The sequence below is a fragment of the Varroa destructor genome, unplaced genomic scaffold (genome assembly GCF_002443255.2).
Source record: "Varroa destructor unplaced genomic scaffold, Vdes_3.0 BEIS01000003.1, whole genome shotgun sequence".
In the NCBI taxonomy this organism is placed as follows: Eukaryota; Metazoa; Arthropoda; class Arachnida; order Mesostigmata; family Varroidae; genus Varroa; species Varroa destructor.
In genome coordinates, this window is record NW_019211456.1 from 10417451 (window position 1) to 10431411 (window position 13961).

Consider the following 13961-nt stretch of genomic DNA (forward strand, 5'->3'; position numbering starts at 1 on the left):
TTCATTGATTGAAATTAACTTACGAGAGGAAAACACGAAGAATCTTGATCGACAATGGTACCCTATTTATTTCTTCGCAGCTTCAGTTTCTTTATGTTTGCAATATGTTTATTTTATAGTAATTATTCTTATTATCGCATTTGTATAATTAATATTTAGAATATAATCGCATCTCAAACGGCTCCTTCAAATCATCCCTTTAGGGTTCTGTTCTGACGCACGCTCGAGTTCAATCGAAGTTGTTGTCGCCATTTTTGATGGAGCCTTCTTCATATAGTTCCTTGTTGTAATTCATTTTCCGTCTCATCAGAGCTGGTGGTTTATATTATTATACACTCTATGTACAAGAACACACTGCAACACCTAGTATAAGGGGGAAATGGAGTGTATATATATATATATATGTAGAATCCTACCTAGAGGGTTGATGTTTATCTATATAGCTAACCTCCGCACCACAGCTGACCTTATGTTTATGTTCGCGATCTTCGTTGATCAATTACATGTATATGTAGCTTATAAGTGGTACCTTACTCATGCATACAGTCCTAATAATATTGATAATGTTAATCAACCACAGTAGTATTAGAACCACCTCCACCGTAGTACAAGCAACTAATGTGTTACGTTCTAATAATGTTTGTCAGTGTTGTGTGTACATTCCATACAAGGTTCAGCGACGCAAACGCGCAGCTGTAACCCCAGAAGAAAAGGGGGCGACAAAGGGCAACAAACAGTGTGGTTCATTCGCTCGTATACTCCCTATTTGGTATTCAAGGTTTCGATGATTTGCGGAAGTGCTGAAAGAGAATCCATGAAAATCAACACAATGCTCACTAAATTGCCCATTAGGTGGCGCTGATCTGCTCAGTAAACACAATGTACGAAGCCCGGGTTATGATATATGAATGGCGGGCGAATAGTTTGCCGATTCTTTTGTTTCTAACTAAATACAGAAAAGTGACAACTGCTGTTACCGAAAAAAAATCGCCATTGGATAGAAAATGCTTTCGTTTGCTTCAAGGATCACCTAGTAATAATAATTAGACGACTAGTAAGAATCCAAGCAGGAACTCAGGAGCCATAAAGTTACGAATGATATGGCAATAAAAAACTAGTGAAAATATCGAACATTTCTTTCCAAACACTTCCGCTGAGCTATGGAGCTCATACGTCTTGAACGTGTCAAGTGAATCGGTACGTGCTACGATAAGACATTCCCAATACGTAGCATACATGGCCTGACGACGACAACAACAACAGCAACGAGCTTTAATCCTCGTAATTGACTTATTTGGGTCGGCTGCACTGGACTAATGAAACGCAACCTCCATTCAATATATTCAAAGTCTTGTGTGGCCCAGCGTGTCGTTATGAAAGTCGTTGCCGTTGCGACTGCTGCTGCTGCCGCTGCTGCTGTTGTCTTTGTTCTTACAAAAGGCCGTATTATGATTACCAGCATTATGATAATTAATGGTGAAATTCTTATCTAATCCGAAATTGAATAAGGTTATTTAGCGTCATTCGTTTTATCGTCATCTTCGTCGCCATTATTATCGGCTTAGTCGCCGACATCGACTTGGATCTACCGTCAATCACTCGTGTATGTGCGTTATAATCTCATCAGCGTTCACCAAACTGACAAAACTACACTCTCTTCACTATTATTGTTATTAGTAGTGTTTTTGCGTAACGTACGTTATCGTTCATGTAGTTCTTTTTACTACCGTTCTTGTTTTCGCCGACCTATGCCCATTTTTTCACTGTCTCTTTCGGGGGGTCATGTGTCGTCTGGCCACTTATTTTCAACCATTCGACTTTATCGTGTCTATCATCTTTAGTAGGCGGTTTGTTCTATAGTTATTATTTCCGTTATGATTACTATTAGTAAATCCATTCGGCATCAATGTCATCCCACGTCATCCATCTTGTATGCATATGAAGGACGAATCAGACATAACACGTCAACGTCTTCTATCACAGTTAGACTATCCCTTACGTTTAGATCTGTATACCTATCGACTGTTATTCCTGCCTTTCTTTGCCCCAATCTTCTGCGCGACGTCACTTTCATACAGCGTTTTTTTTGTCACCATCTCCATTACGATTATCACCATCATCGCCATACACCAATACAAAATAAGTGGTGCTCTGATCTGTCCATTTATTTCATGTCTCGTCAACCAGAAGCTTTTATCAGCGAATCCTTGACTTGCTTGTAGACAAATGCCGACGTCAGTTGCTGTTGTTTCTCTATTACAGTAGGTTGTTATACACGCGATAGTTGAAGTTACTGTTTGTTGTTTTGCTTCACGCGGATATATTATTCAATTAAACTTGTGAAGTTTTGGGATGATTTGCTTGCATATATCTTGAAAGATTCGGTTATGAGAGGGTTTTCGTTACTTACGTTGATTACAGATAGAAATTACTTAGTTAAGGTTAACGTTAACAACTGTGCTTCGTGCCAGCAATCGTTGTCTTCATCTAGTTCTCATATAATTTTCGGATTTCGGAAAGAATTATCATCGGTTTTATCTCTCTGTGCCATCATTCCTCTCGCCGAAGTTTTATATGGCTGTATTTGGCCATACCCGCCGCAGCAGTCGACGAAAAACTATACCGGGCTCACAAATTTACAGGCTAACAGTACAATCAATACAATTCGAAATTAGCTCATCCAAAACTAGTTTGTTTCCTTTGTTTGTCACTGATGTTGTCGTGGTTATACTTTCTTCGCTCCCTGTTTGCTTATTAAATATTCTTTTTCATGGTGGCGCTGTTCACGTTTCAAAATCGTTTTCTTCCTTATAGTTCAAGAGGAACACCCGTGGCATACAACGCACATATTTGTGAGTTTTATAATAGGATAGACTTCTCTCTAGTTCACTCTACATCTTTATGCATATGAATAGTGTAGTATATATATATATATATATATATATATATATATATATATGAATAGCCTTACAACACTTCATCAGTCTTGGTGCTCAGTTTCGCTGCGGTTAAAGAGACATTTAAAATGGTATTTTATGTATAAGGAAATCTTTGGAATTAGGTCGGAATATAAAGATTGTATCAATCAGCTTCGAAAAAGTAACCACCTCGCGTCGGTTTGTCTAAAGTAGGCTTAGGTTTGTGGTGATTATATTAAATTGTTGGTGCTGTCGTTACTGACATTTCTTGGCTTAGCCGCATGCTGATAGGATCTGCACGATTTTCATCTCCTCTTTCCTTCTCACTCTTGCTACATACCGTACGTATTTGATTCCCTTTTTCCTCTCCTAGCAAAATAGACGAAGTTCTTCACATTACCCCTAAATTACACTATCATCAAAACGAATCTGAACAGGTAGGTTAGACTTTGCGTAGAAGAATTTCGCTTATTTGAACTCGTGTTTTTTGTTTCTTTATTAGATAATCTGTCGGAATGATTTTCCCAGATGTGTAATGTAATGTTCGCCCTCCATCGTTCGATTCTCCATCTGTTATACCTACTAGTTTTTGATAAAAATCAAATACACTGCTAAATGATTAACGAACCGTATTCACGAAAAATACATACTATTGAGACCATTCAAGAAACAAAATAGCAAACACATTATGAAATATATATATATATATTAGTGAAGAATGAATACCAACTACGGGTTCATAGGTATGCTCTGCATCCGTGTCCTATACCCGCTCTACAGTATAGCAAACATCCATCCATCCACGCATGCATACATACATACATACATACGTACATACATACGTACATACATATAACAGCTTAAATGTAATAAGCTAGACGCATGCAATCTGCCCGCAGCATTTTTTAGCACAGAGTTTTTCACCAAGAGAAATTGTCTAGTGATGGTATAAGTCATTCTATTTGTGTCAATAAATACGAATCTACTAAGGTCAAGCATTATGAGGTCACTGATTTTCCTCGAGTATGTATTCTTCGAAATTAATTTTACACGTTCACGGGACAATCTAAAAATAGAAGATATTCACGAAAATACGTTTATACCCCTCTACATAGTTTAGAAAAAACCTCACTTATAATAATGTGTTAGAGATAACGCATTATAAGGTTTTTGCAAGAAACATATCACCATTAGTAGAAACACCTTAGTTCCTTGTTCATTACCGTCGATGTTCAACGCCACATACTGAAGGTGCATATTATTTGATATTGGTTCAAATTTCGGAAAAAATCGAAGGTGGCAGTAAAACCTAGGAGAGTCATATGAGGTTTTCACATACTACAAAATATCTGCGAGCTCAAATAACGTTTTCTAATTGGACATTTTTTTAAATAAGCAAAGCACGCCGTGGCTACTCCTTCAATTTAGCGAGTTAGTTATCGCTTTTATACCTATATGCGTGTTTGTATTGTAACACAGAGTTGAACAGGCACGGTAACAAAGTTCGAAAATGAAAAAACTGTAGGAAGTAACTTACTTGTGTTCGTAGAGGAACCCAAAGATGCATTTGCATTGTAAACAATAGCTATTCTTTTCTCACGTCTCCCAATAATAAGTGAATGACAAAAAAAACAGTTGCTCATTAGCTTGTTTGACACAACGTAGTTTTAAAATAAAAATGAACACGCTTGCGCACTACGGAATCGCTGAAAAAAAAGCTGTTCTTCTTGACCGTGATCGGAACAAATGCAGTGAAGTAAAAAAAAAAACAGGGTGTCGTCGTTCACTGAGGCGATTAATCAAATGATGCCTTGTTAGTTTAGACGTTTCTTTTAAATCTATGTAACATGGAGAACGGTTTGTTTTGATAGATCCGCTCAGATCAAAGACACGTAACAGCAATGACTGCATTAAAGATACACTATCAGAATGTGATCACAGGCAAAGAAAGATTGTTTCTGATCAGGATATTACTGAAAGTTATTGTAGAGACTACATACGACGAATCATAGCTCTGAAGTTTCTCTTACTCATTCATAACGTAATTGTATATATGCTGTTTCTTTCTGTGGCTCATTTGGTGGCTTCGGTGTCCCCATACCAAGTCACACGTGCTCAATGTACGTGTACATAAAAACATTAGTTTCTATCTATGTGCGTAACAGAAATCCTGCGCAATTCTTGAGTTGCTGCTGCGACACGTCGGGGCATTCATATGCCGTTAATTCGTTTTTTCAATTTTATGAAAATCCTGGCACTCATGTTGTTGTGTTGTTTCACACCACCTAATCATACTCTGGCCTGCCCTTTACCTTAGTAATTCGGGGGTCTCGTCGCCTTATGCGACTACAGCGTAGCTATCGCACAGCAATAAAGGCGAATTTTTAATGAACAAATTTAAAATACTTTTCTCTTTTTTGCTTGCTTCCTTTTCAGGGCTTCGTCCCATCATAGGTCACACACTCAGACCCACACACACGCACGCACGCACGCACACGCACAATCACACAAAGACACACACATATAAGCTTCTTCGCGTTCACACTTTATCAATGTCGTTTCTACAGTATACAATGAAATAGGGAGGGCCCACGAATTTACAACTTTAGTGCATTTGTGTGGGTGATCGGTTGTGTGTGTATATGTATGAAAAGATTGGAACAAACTTATATGGAGTGCCGTTACTATTATTAATTTGTTGTCGTACGTACTTTCAATCACTTATCACATATTGAGGTGTTAGTGACGGCGATGTGCTTTCTCATTTACTGCTATGGCTATCTGTAGGATAAGGAAAAAAAGATAAAATACATAAAACATGGTTATGTCTCTAGCTTCTACTGTTGTCTAGAACGACTTGAAATAGTGACAAAGAGATCTTTGTATCATCCTACACGCTATCTCTGGCCTCCAAAGCCTTTCTCGAATCGCTTTGGGTGTATCGGTGACCGAGGCCGTCTTCATCCCCCTTTTCTCCGCTCTGTTTGTCTTTTGCTCAGTTTCAGCGAAAACTGCCTCATTTTCGCCCGCACTTGCTTTCTTTCTCACTCTCCAGTCGACGGAGATTATGACGCTACGTCAAAAGGGCCTTCGCTAAATATGGTGCTCTAACGTTGCTTGTTTCCTTCTGCCTTTCCCTGTTCTTCACTTTTTTCCGTTGAAGTATGTGCGGTTGCCTCGAAACAGAAGTCGCTCGTAGAGTAAGCTACTAATTAGTTCATCCATATTATTTTAATGTTCGTTTTTGTTTGCTTTTTTTTTTCGAGTTTAGAAAGTTGCTTCAACCCAGCCTTACGCATACACACCCATACTCGCAGTGAGAAATGTACGTATCCATTGCCAGGGACATCCGGCCACACTCACAAGATGCATGAAACCGAAAGGTCATTATCGTGATATTGAAATAAAAAAAAATTACGGTAATCATAATTACTAGCGTTATCGTTTTCCACAATCATCATCGTCACGAATTATATATAATAGTAATGCGTGGTTTTCATGTACAAATCTGGTGTCTGTCCGGGTCGGGTCACAAAATCCTCATTGTATATTTCAATAAGTCACGTTTTTACTGCTTGACTTTGCCATGGTGAACAATGGCACTCCATCTGCATGCAGTTCTGTCACCGTGTTACTGCTTTTGCTGCGACTGAGATAAGCGGTAACGAACGAAAACTTGGAAAATGGGGATCCATGCCTCAATGTTGGCCGCGCGAGAACCTCTTGCAGCGTTTGCGTATCGGCATTGTATAGTACTACCACTACCATTACTGCTACTAGATGAGAACCGCTAAACTGCAGCGTTGTCAAAACACGGATTACTGATAAACCCCGAGAATATGCGAGTGTCTAATTCCATATGATGTCATACGTAGTATATATATATGTGTCTATTCTCGGCGAACACGTTTGCGTCGACTGTCATCATCAAGTTTGTGCTTGCCGGCCAAATGACTCTGCGCGGTCAGCTGTAGCTGAATGGCGGAAATGTTGAGTTTATCTGCCAGAAGTAAATGCCGAAGACCGATCATTTTCTGTGGAGTTAAATAAAAATAGATTAGCCAAAATTGAAAAAATAATTTTGCTTTAAAGACGACAAGACACGTCCAGTGATACATTGGAAGCTCATACCAAGATATGTTCATGACTTTGTCAGGTCCATAATATTTTGACACAGACAGACAAAAAACAGATACTGACCTGACTGCTGAATACGACTGTGTCCTGTTTTTTTTCATGCTCTTCTCTAAATGCTCGTTCCTCATCAGAGACCTTCGACAGGCCAGGGCTTTCCTCCCGTCGAAATTCCTTTTTAATGTCATTATCGTTCATATCCTGGGATGCTTCGCCCTCCTGCTTGCGGTAAATAATGACAGAAGTGTTACATATCTTGCCAGTCGGTTAGGTTCTTTTCCAGCATAAGCGCCACATCCCGCGTCGAAAAACCAATAACAATAAAAACTAAATAAAGCGGAAAAATTGGCCACTAAAATGTTAGTCAAGAAAGCAGCTAAACCCTGTAACAAGAAAAAATAGAAGTCTAACAAAAATTGTTACCTTTGCATCTCTGTCAGCTGGTCCAGGCACCGGCTGTCCGCTCGTCGACTCTTCAGCGTTTCGATCATGTAGATGTTGGGCTTGATTTCGACTCTTTCGACTTTGACTGCCCCTTCGTGTCGGGGTTTCACTTCTGTCTTCACCTCCAGACGATGGTGAGGGCTGCAGGTCATTTTCCGATTTGATCTCTAAAAGCACAAAAGTTACAGCACACGAATATATCGTTCGTTAATATGCAAACAATACAATTAAAACTAAAATTGCGACTTGAAATATCGATCTTACGTCATATGATTGAGTGAATAAAAAACCTACCATTGTTATTATTTCTAGAACTGTCCGCGGGATCGCCTAAACTAACTATATGGACAGCTTTTCGGGTCGACGCAGGGAACTTATTCAGGACGGAAACAAACGGCTTTGCCCATCCGATATGGAGGACTGGTGTGCTCGAACCTTCTTCCCAGCCACACAGTCCGTCCCACAATCGCAACAACTGAGCGAAACACGTTGCGTCCTCGACGATGCCTGAACAAACGTGCGCAAATGAATACATTTAACAGTGGCATTCAGCGATTAGATACCCCAATCTTTCCCACAAATTACTAGGTAGCGTTCCCGTTAGCTGATGAAGTACTCTGTATGGGATAAATAAATCCTGTTAAATGTAAAATCAAGGTCTCGTAGCGTTGACCTTCGATTAACGTAATAACGACCCTGTTCGTTAATTGTAGACCACAATTAAACAAATGGCCATAGAGAGATACGTGTGAATATCTCCCACAATATGTAGTTCAACCTACGCAGTATAATGTTGTCACAGGAACAAACACGTCGTGTACTAGAGGAATACTAAGCGCTGACAACTAACCATCGTATTTGATGAGTTGGGGGACGATCTCATTGTTAACTTCCATGAACTCTTTGTAGATCTCTTCATCTTCACGGCCATAGTTGAAATTTCGGATTACCTGAGCCGCACTTGCGTAGCAGTGTAATGCATCAGCAAACCGCTGACAACGAAACATAAAACTACCCAAATACGTATATGGGTAGACATGGTGATTTGCGTATACCGTACGACCTAAATATTTGTTACAAGAAAACAGGACAAACATAACAGTAACAGTAACAGATGATTTTCACGACATCTGTATTTAGTATTTTTTTTTTTAATTATAGACAGATACAAGAATGTGTAACTATTGCGACCTTTAAAAACAGTTCCGCAGTAATGCTATGCAGTTACGGGAGCATGTGTGGCTATGCTGGTAGTACTCTACGAGCGATTCACTAACCGATTTCCACGGCTTCCTGGAAAAGCTCCAGTGCGGTGTGTTCGGCTTCTGGTGAATCCTGCATGGATTCCAACTCGCCTAAGATACCCAATGCCATCGGATAACCACGCAGATGACTTCCGTCGTACATGAGCCAAAGAAGTTTCTGTGAAAAACGCAGATACAACAAGTAACATTCAGATTTTTAACAGCTCATAGATGACAATAAAGCAAAACAGATTAATCAAAATGTTCCATAGAGTGCAGTGTACTGATGCTGTGTATCTTTTGCCGACCGAGCAACCGAGACACTCGACTATTGGATAATCTAGCAGTTTTCACCTTTTGCATTTGTATGAGTAGCTCAGAGTCTGCCGTAGATGATGCATACGGATTCATAGCCAGTATCGCAGCCGCGACTTCCGTGTAGCGAGTGCACTCAATGGCGTGTCCGTTTAGGTACAACCACGAACGCTCCCCCAGCGAAATGGGTAGACCTCTTCTATCCTCAACCTTACCTAAAAGATGATCAAATTCAATCTCAAAGTAATTATATGCGGAAATTGTCTTCTGATTCCTGTCGTGTCGTTGTTTGTATAAGACTTAATAGAATTGAACTGTTAGTAGACAGAATGAAGTGTCCGTGAGCTAGACTATGTCTTGCTTGGGTGTCTTACCATGCCAAGTGACCTCCGCGGTTTCTTCTCGACCCGTTACAGCATCAACGTACATTATCCAGGCATGATCCTCGCTGAGACAGAGTCGTACGTCGCTAACGTTTAGTACTTGACAGGCGGCAACTGTCGTATACGCCAGGCCAAAACAATCCAACTTGTTGGCTGGAATGGAAACGAAAAATGCACACGCATTGTTTATAGGAATTATGATCATGTCAATTGTTCCCATACCTGCTACGTGATTTAAAGACTCTTCAGATGCGCACCAAATATAACGTCCATAACGTCATCCTCGCAACATCGATCGTCAACATTCAAATACGTAAATGCCAAAGAAATTTGTTTAGGAAGGTCATCATTGAGTTATACCGGTGAGATAGCTAAAGATGCTTTGAAGGTGCGGCCGATCTTGTCCGTATGATCGATGTAGAGTATCCCAAATCACGTCTGAGATCTTTTTGACCAGAGGACGTGTTAACCTTCGTTGAGGTCCTGTTTCCTGCACCGAAAGGTCGACCGATCCACGAATCATCGTTGAGAACTGCGAATACAATGCACTGACCTCCTCCAGGTTCACCTGCGACAAAAGCAACGGTTAAGATACGGCTCATTGGTTGTCAAAAAATTGTACAGACCCCCGTCTAGGCAAGGGTCATAGAACGCTTTTTGTTAGTTCACTCACCGCTCGAGACGTATTAACGAAGTCGAAAGACTTAGGCGATGTCCTCAGTCAATGAATAATAAAAACTATTGCTTAATCACCGATGTCAAACTTGTCGTACGTCCTGTTATGGGAATAATTAACATTAGAATCACTATTTGGTACTAAACTCTGTAATACTTACAATGGGGAAATCTTCTTGCGCCGAGCTTTGTGATTCGCTATCCGAGACAGCATTCTCACTCGGAGGTTTTGCGCACAAAACATTTTCAAGATAGCCGAGAATAATCGAGGTCAGGGTTAAATCTGGAGCGGATGGTCCGTCCAGCATACATCTGCAGGTAAGGATCAACATGTAACAGTTTTAGATAAACCTTTAAATTTTCACCAATACCTCTCAAATTTTAATTGTGCTCTTACTAGTCTTACTAACCAAATGAACTGTTCGAAGAAGGTTTTTATATGACAGGGAAGCTCATTGCAATTAGTCTTCTCATCGCGGACGAGATAACCGGGACGTTTCATTTCTTAAGGCGGATCGTGTAGTTATAGTCATGAATAACAAATGTGCATAAAGATGCCAGAATAATCTTATTCTATTTTTTTTTTTATTTACAAAGCACTATTTATAGCCGCTGTCATAATAAAAATTTGTACCTACCTGAAAATATTGACGAGATCATCAACGGATCTTAGAGGGAAAAGCTTTTTCAGCTTAGCAGGAATAGCCATGGTTTCAGATCCTTCGCGACGCTCTCACGTTTTCAATACGTGAGAGGCTTTTCCGTAACAAATGCTCAAGTCTCTATGTCTTCTAAAACGCCCCCACGAATGCCGCCAAATGCAGCCGCCCGTTGCTAAGTACAAGTCTACTGGCTAATACACGTAAGGACTGAAATGTGATAAAGATCAATGAAATGATCATTAGAAACCAGACGATCATACGGGATTTGTCCTATATGAATTTTCCAGAAATAATAAACTCGGATATTGATCTAAATACCCTGCAAGATTTGCGCGACTTTTTTGGGTTTGCAAGTAGAGCACAGCTTCGAATGCGCACTCTCTTCGCACGGATACGATGCCGAAGGAAGTTGGTATATTGTTCAACATCTTCAAGATGCTACTAGATATGTTACAAGGCTATGGATCAGAAATTCCAGAAGGTTTTAATTTAGACGGAGAAAAGTACAGCTCCCTAGGCTCCGTCAGTATTCAGCCCTAACAAGCACCTGTTACAGTATGCAATGGAGGTGCAAAAGATCAGTTTTTTCCGCCTTTCGAAACGCTGCACGTAAAAGTAGAGTCTAACAAAGTTTTGCGAAAATATCTATAGGATTTGGCACTAGATAAGAACTAGCAACAAGCTTACGGCTCAATCTGGCTAATATGGATTTCTATACAGCCATTGATTTTAATCCGCCGGCACTCCTAGCTTCTGTGTACAGCTGTTGCAATCTTGTGCAAGAAACCCACAGAACAATGTGATTTCGGAATGATTACACAACTCTGGTTGTCGCAATAAGCTAACTTCTATGCAAGAAGATTAATTAGCCGAACAAAAGGTTTGCAAGACTGCCCATAAAAACATCCTGTTGAACTCCGATGCTTTTCGGATAAACGTTGTTTCATCGGAAGCGCCGTAGCGTGGTTAGACGTTCTTCTCTCTGATCTCATCGGAAATCGACTGCCAGATAACCACTTCCACGCCGCAGTCGATTTTAATTTATACAAAAATTAACTCTAACATCGCCAATTAAGCCGAAGCAAACTTTCCGGCAAATCACAAAGCTGACATAGTGCAACCAACAATAGTTCAGGCCGACGTTTCAGATAAACTGACTTTCCAATCATTCTAGAACTAATCGACCCGTAAAAGAGCGACAGAAGATTTCTGCATAGACTAAACATCAGAAACTGCGTGCGAAACATACCGCTTACCTCGGGATGTGGTACTATCTGGCGCGTGCACATCTGTGCATGCAATTGAAAACTAGAAATCGTGAACGCAGACATACCATCGGCTAATGCAGGAGCATCTTACGCAATACCGTGTATTGATACCCCTCGGGTTACATTAATTCAGATAATATATTCACTTCGTTCATAGTAATACAATCACTTTATATATATATATATACATTATTGTTATACTGAAACAGAAACTGCTGAATGACTTGGAGTAATTATGCGAAAAAAAATTATTGACCTAACTGGCAAAGCGAACTTTAGGGGCAAGGGGCGACCGTATCATGAACTTTGACTGCTGTAATGAACTTTCGTTGCCTCTTATCGACCTATTACAATTACATATTTAAACAGCCTATTATTATATTTCCTACAATTTGTTGCTTTAGTATATGCTTCCTTGGTCGTATATTATATAATATAGTTACATAGGTATGCGCTGTTTCTATTTAGTTTACACGCAGCTGTCAGCAGTTTATGACGATAATTTATACGCATTTACAAGTACCCATTTACAACTATTTTTCTATACAAATATATTGCGGTCCATCTTGCCATTGTCGGCCAGCTATTGCAATTAACTTCATTGCTATCTTACTTACATTTGGTATGGTCTTTTCCGTCTGATTAGGTTAAACATGCAATATTTTCTACTATCATAATGGCCGTCGACAAACAGCGCTCAGTAAATCGAACTGGTTCAAATAGATTTCCCGTATTTTTTGTTTTTAAAAACAATTCTTGCAATTTTTTCGAGCGATTACGATGCGTCCAACTCACAATAATGTTAAAGGTTCCATATGATTTTAGATGCCTCTTACATAGCAGTTTCGTTCTTTAATTACTGTTAATGTCCAGTTCATTAGCCACGCTATAAACACGATCTGTTCATAGAACAAGAGTTCCGAAATAAATACAGCACGCACAACGTCGACTAATGAAATTGAAATTCTCTACAGAGGAAAATGACACAACTTAGTTCTTATTAAAAATTATGCAGTGATAAAGTATCTAGTGTCCAAATCTCTTACTTATCATGTTTGTGTTTCCCAATTTGTACGTGTTCAATAAAACGAATTGACGCACGTATAGTGACATTTACGCTCATTTAGTGCCGTAAAAAACGTATGTGGCGCTACCACGAGATCCGAAAGGGACGACAACGAAATCTATCCCATTTTACAGGAGCTATAAAACATTCGCCTGCCGTTTGGTTTTTTTTATCTATGCGTATTCATAGATATAGTGCCTATATATCCATTACCACATATCTAGCTATATTTATAGACTGGAGCTTGTTTCAGTGCAATGTTTTCTTGCCGCTTCCTTATAGTAATCTAAGACAGCTTAATCAATCACGGTGGGAAAACGGCGCCATACGTCGAGGATGGCGATGCCTACCGCAGCGTTCAGGTTTGACAATGTGGCCAGCGTGGACGTTAACGTGACGTCGACGGCAAAGAGTACCCGTTCTTTCACGTCGATTCCTTTGGGTCGTTTTGCCGTTGCTAGATTGAAAATTGAGAAAAAGCAATATCGAAAAACACCTCCATTTAATACAGAAGTAGGTATATCTTGTACAGTTTCTCAAAACTTCATACATCGATACATAAATTACTTGTTTCCCGTAGTTAGCTAATTCTGCCTATTTTTGGAATCTAGATTCAATATAGAAGATACTAGCATAAATAGAGATAATTGAAAACATACAGCTATCATGAAACAAGCTCTGTAACCAATTTTATTCTGTTTTGACAACCCGTGTTACGCAAGAGGTGTGTATATAGCAGCGAATAAAAACCAATTCGAAAACTGTTTCGCATTCGCTGATGACAATATATATCCATTATTTAATTTGAATAGAACGCCGACCATAATATTTAATTTTTTTAATAATTATTTA

At 39.5% G+C, this 13961-nt stretch overlaps 1 protein-coding gene and 1 long non-coding RNA gene across 18 annotated transcripts in view; one reads left to right on the forward strand and one right to left on the reverse strand.

Moving 5' to 3' along the window:
* Nucleotides 1-42: 42 nt before the first annotated feature.
* Nucleotides 43-13961, reverse strand: part of LOC111246853 (menin-like) — a 28785-nt gene continuing 14866 nt past the window's right edge. For 10 of the 16 annotated variants that reach the window (XM_022797147.2, XM_022797144.2, XM_022797139.2 and 7 more), the window contains 12 exons: nt 13460-13566; nt 10752-10982; nt 10275-10425; nt 9799-10006; nt 9430-9591; nt 9095-9270; nt 8774-8918; nt 8347-8559; nt 7791-8003; nt 7476-7663; nt 7119-7271; nt 43-6952 (listed from right to left, as the gene is read on the reverse strand). In XM_022797147.2, the coding sequence (XP_022652882.1) occupies nt 6809-6952; nt 7119-7271; nt 7476-7663; nt 7791-8003; nt 8347-8559; nt 8774-8918; nt 9095-9270; nt 9430-9591; nt 9799-10006; nt 10275-10425; nt 10752-10822 (1824 nt within the window). In that variant the 5' untranslated portion in view covers nt 10823-10982; nt 13460-13566 and the 3' untranslated portion in view covers nt 43-6808. The remainder of the gene's footprint in view (nt 6953-7118; nt 7272-7475; nt 7664-7790; nt 8004-8346; nt 8560-8773; nt 8919-9094; nt 9271-9429; nt 9592-9798; nt 10007-10274; nt 10426-10751; nt 10983-13459; nt 13567-13961) is intronic. The other 6 variants (XM_086984542.1, XM_022797151.2, XM_022797148.2 and 3 more) reach the window with 1 other exon arrangement.
* LOC147756506 (uncharacterized) lies at nt 1463-10428 on the forward strand. 2 transcript variants are annotated; one of them, XR_015324466.1, is made up of 4 exons: nt 1484-1603; nt 7187-7280; nt 7493-7630; nt 7809-10428. It is a non-coding gene; the product is annotated as an uncharacterized LOC147756506 (long non-coding RNA). The 2 variants fall into 2 exon arrangements; XR_015324465.1 differs by lacking the exon at nt 7187-7280 and having other exon boundaries at nt 1463-1603.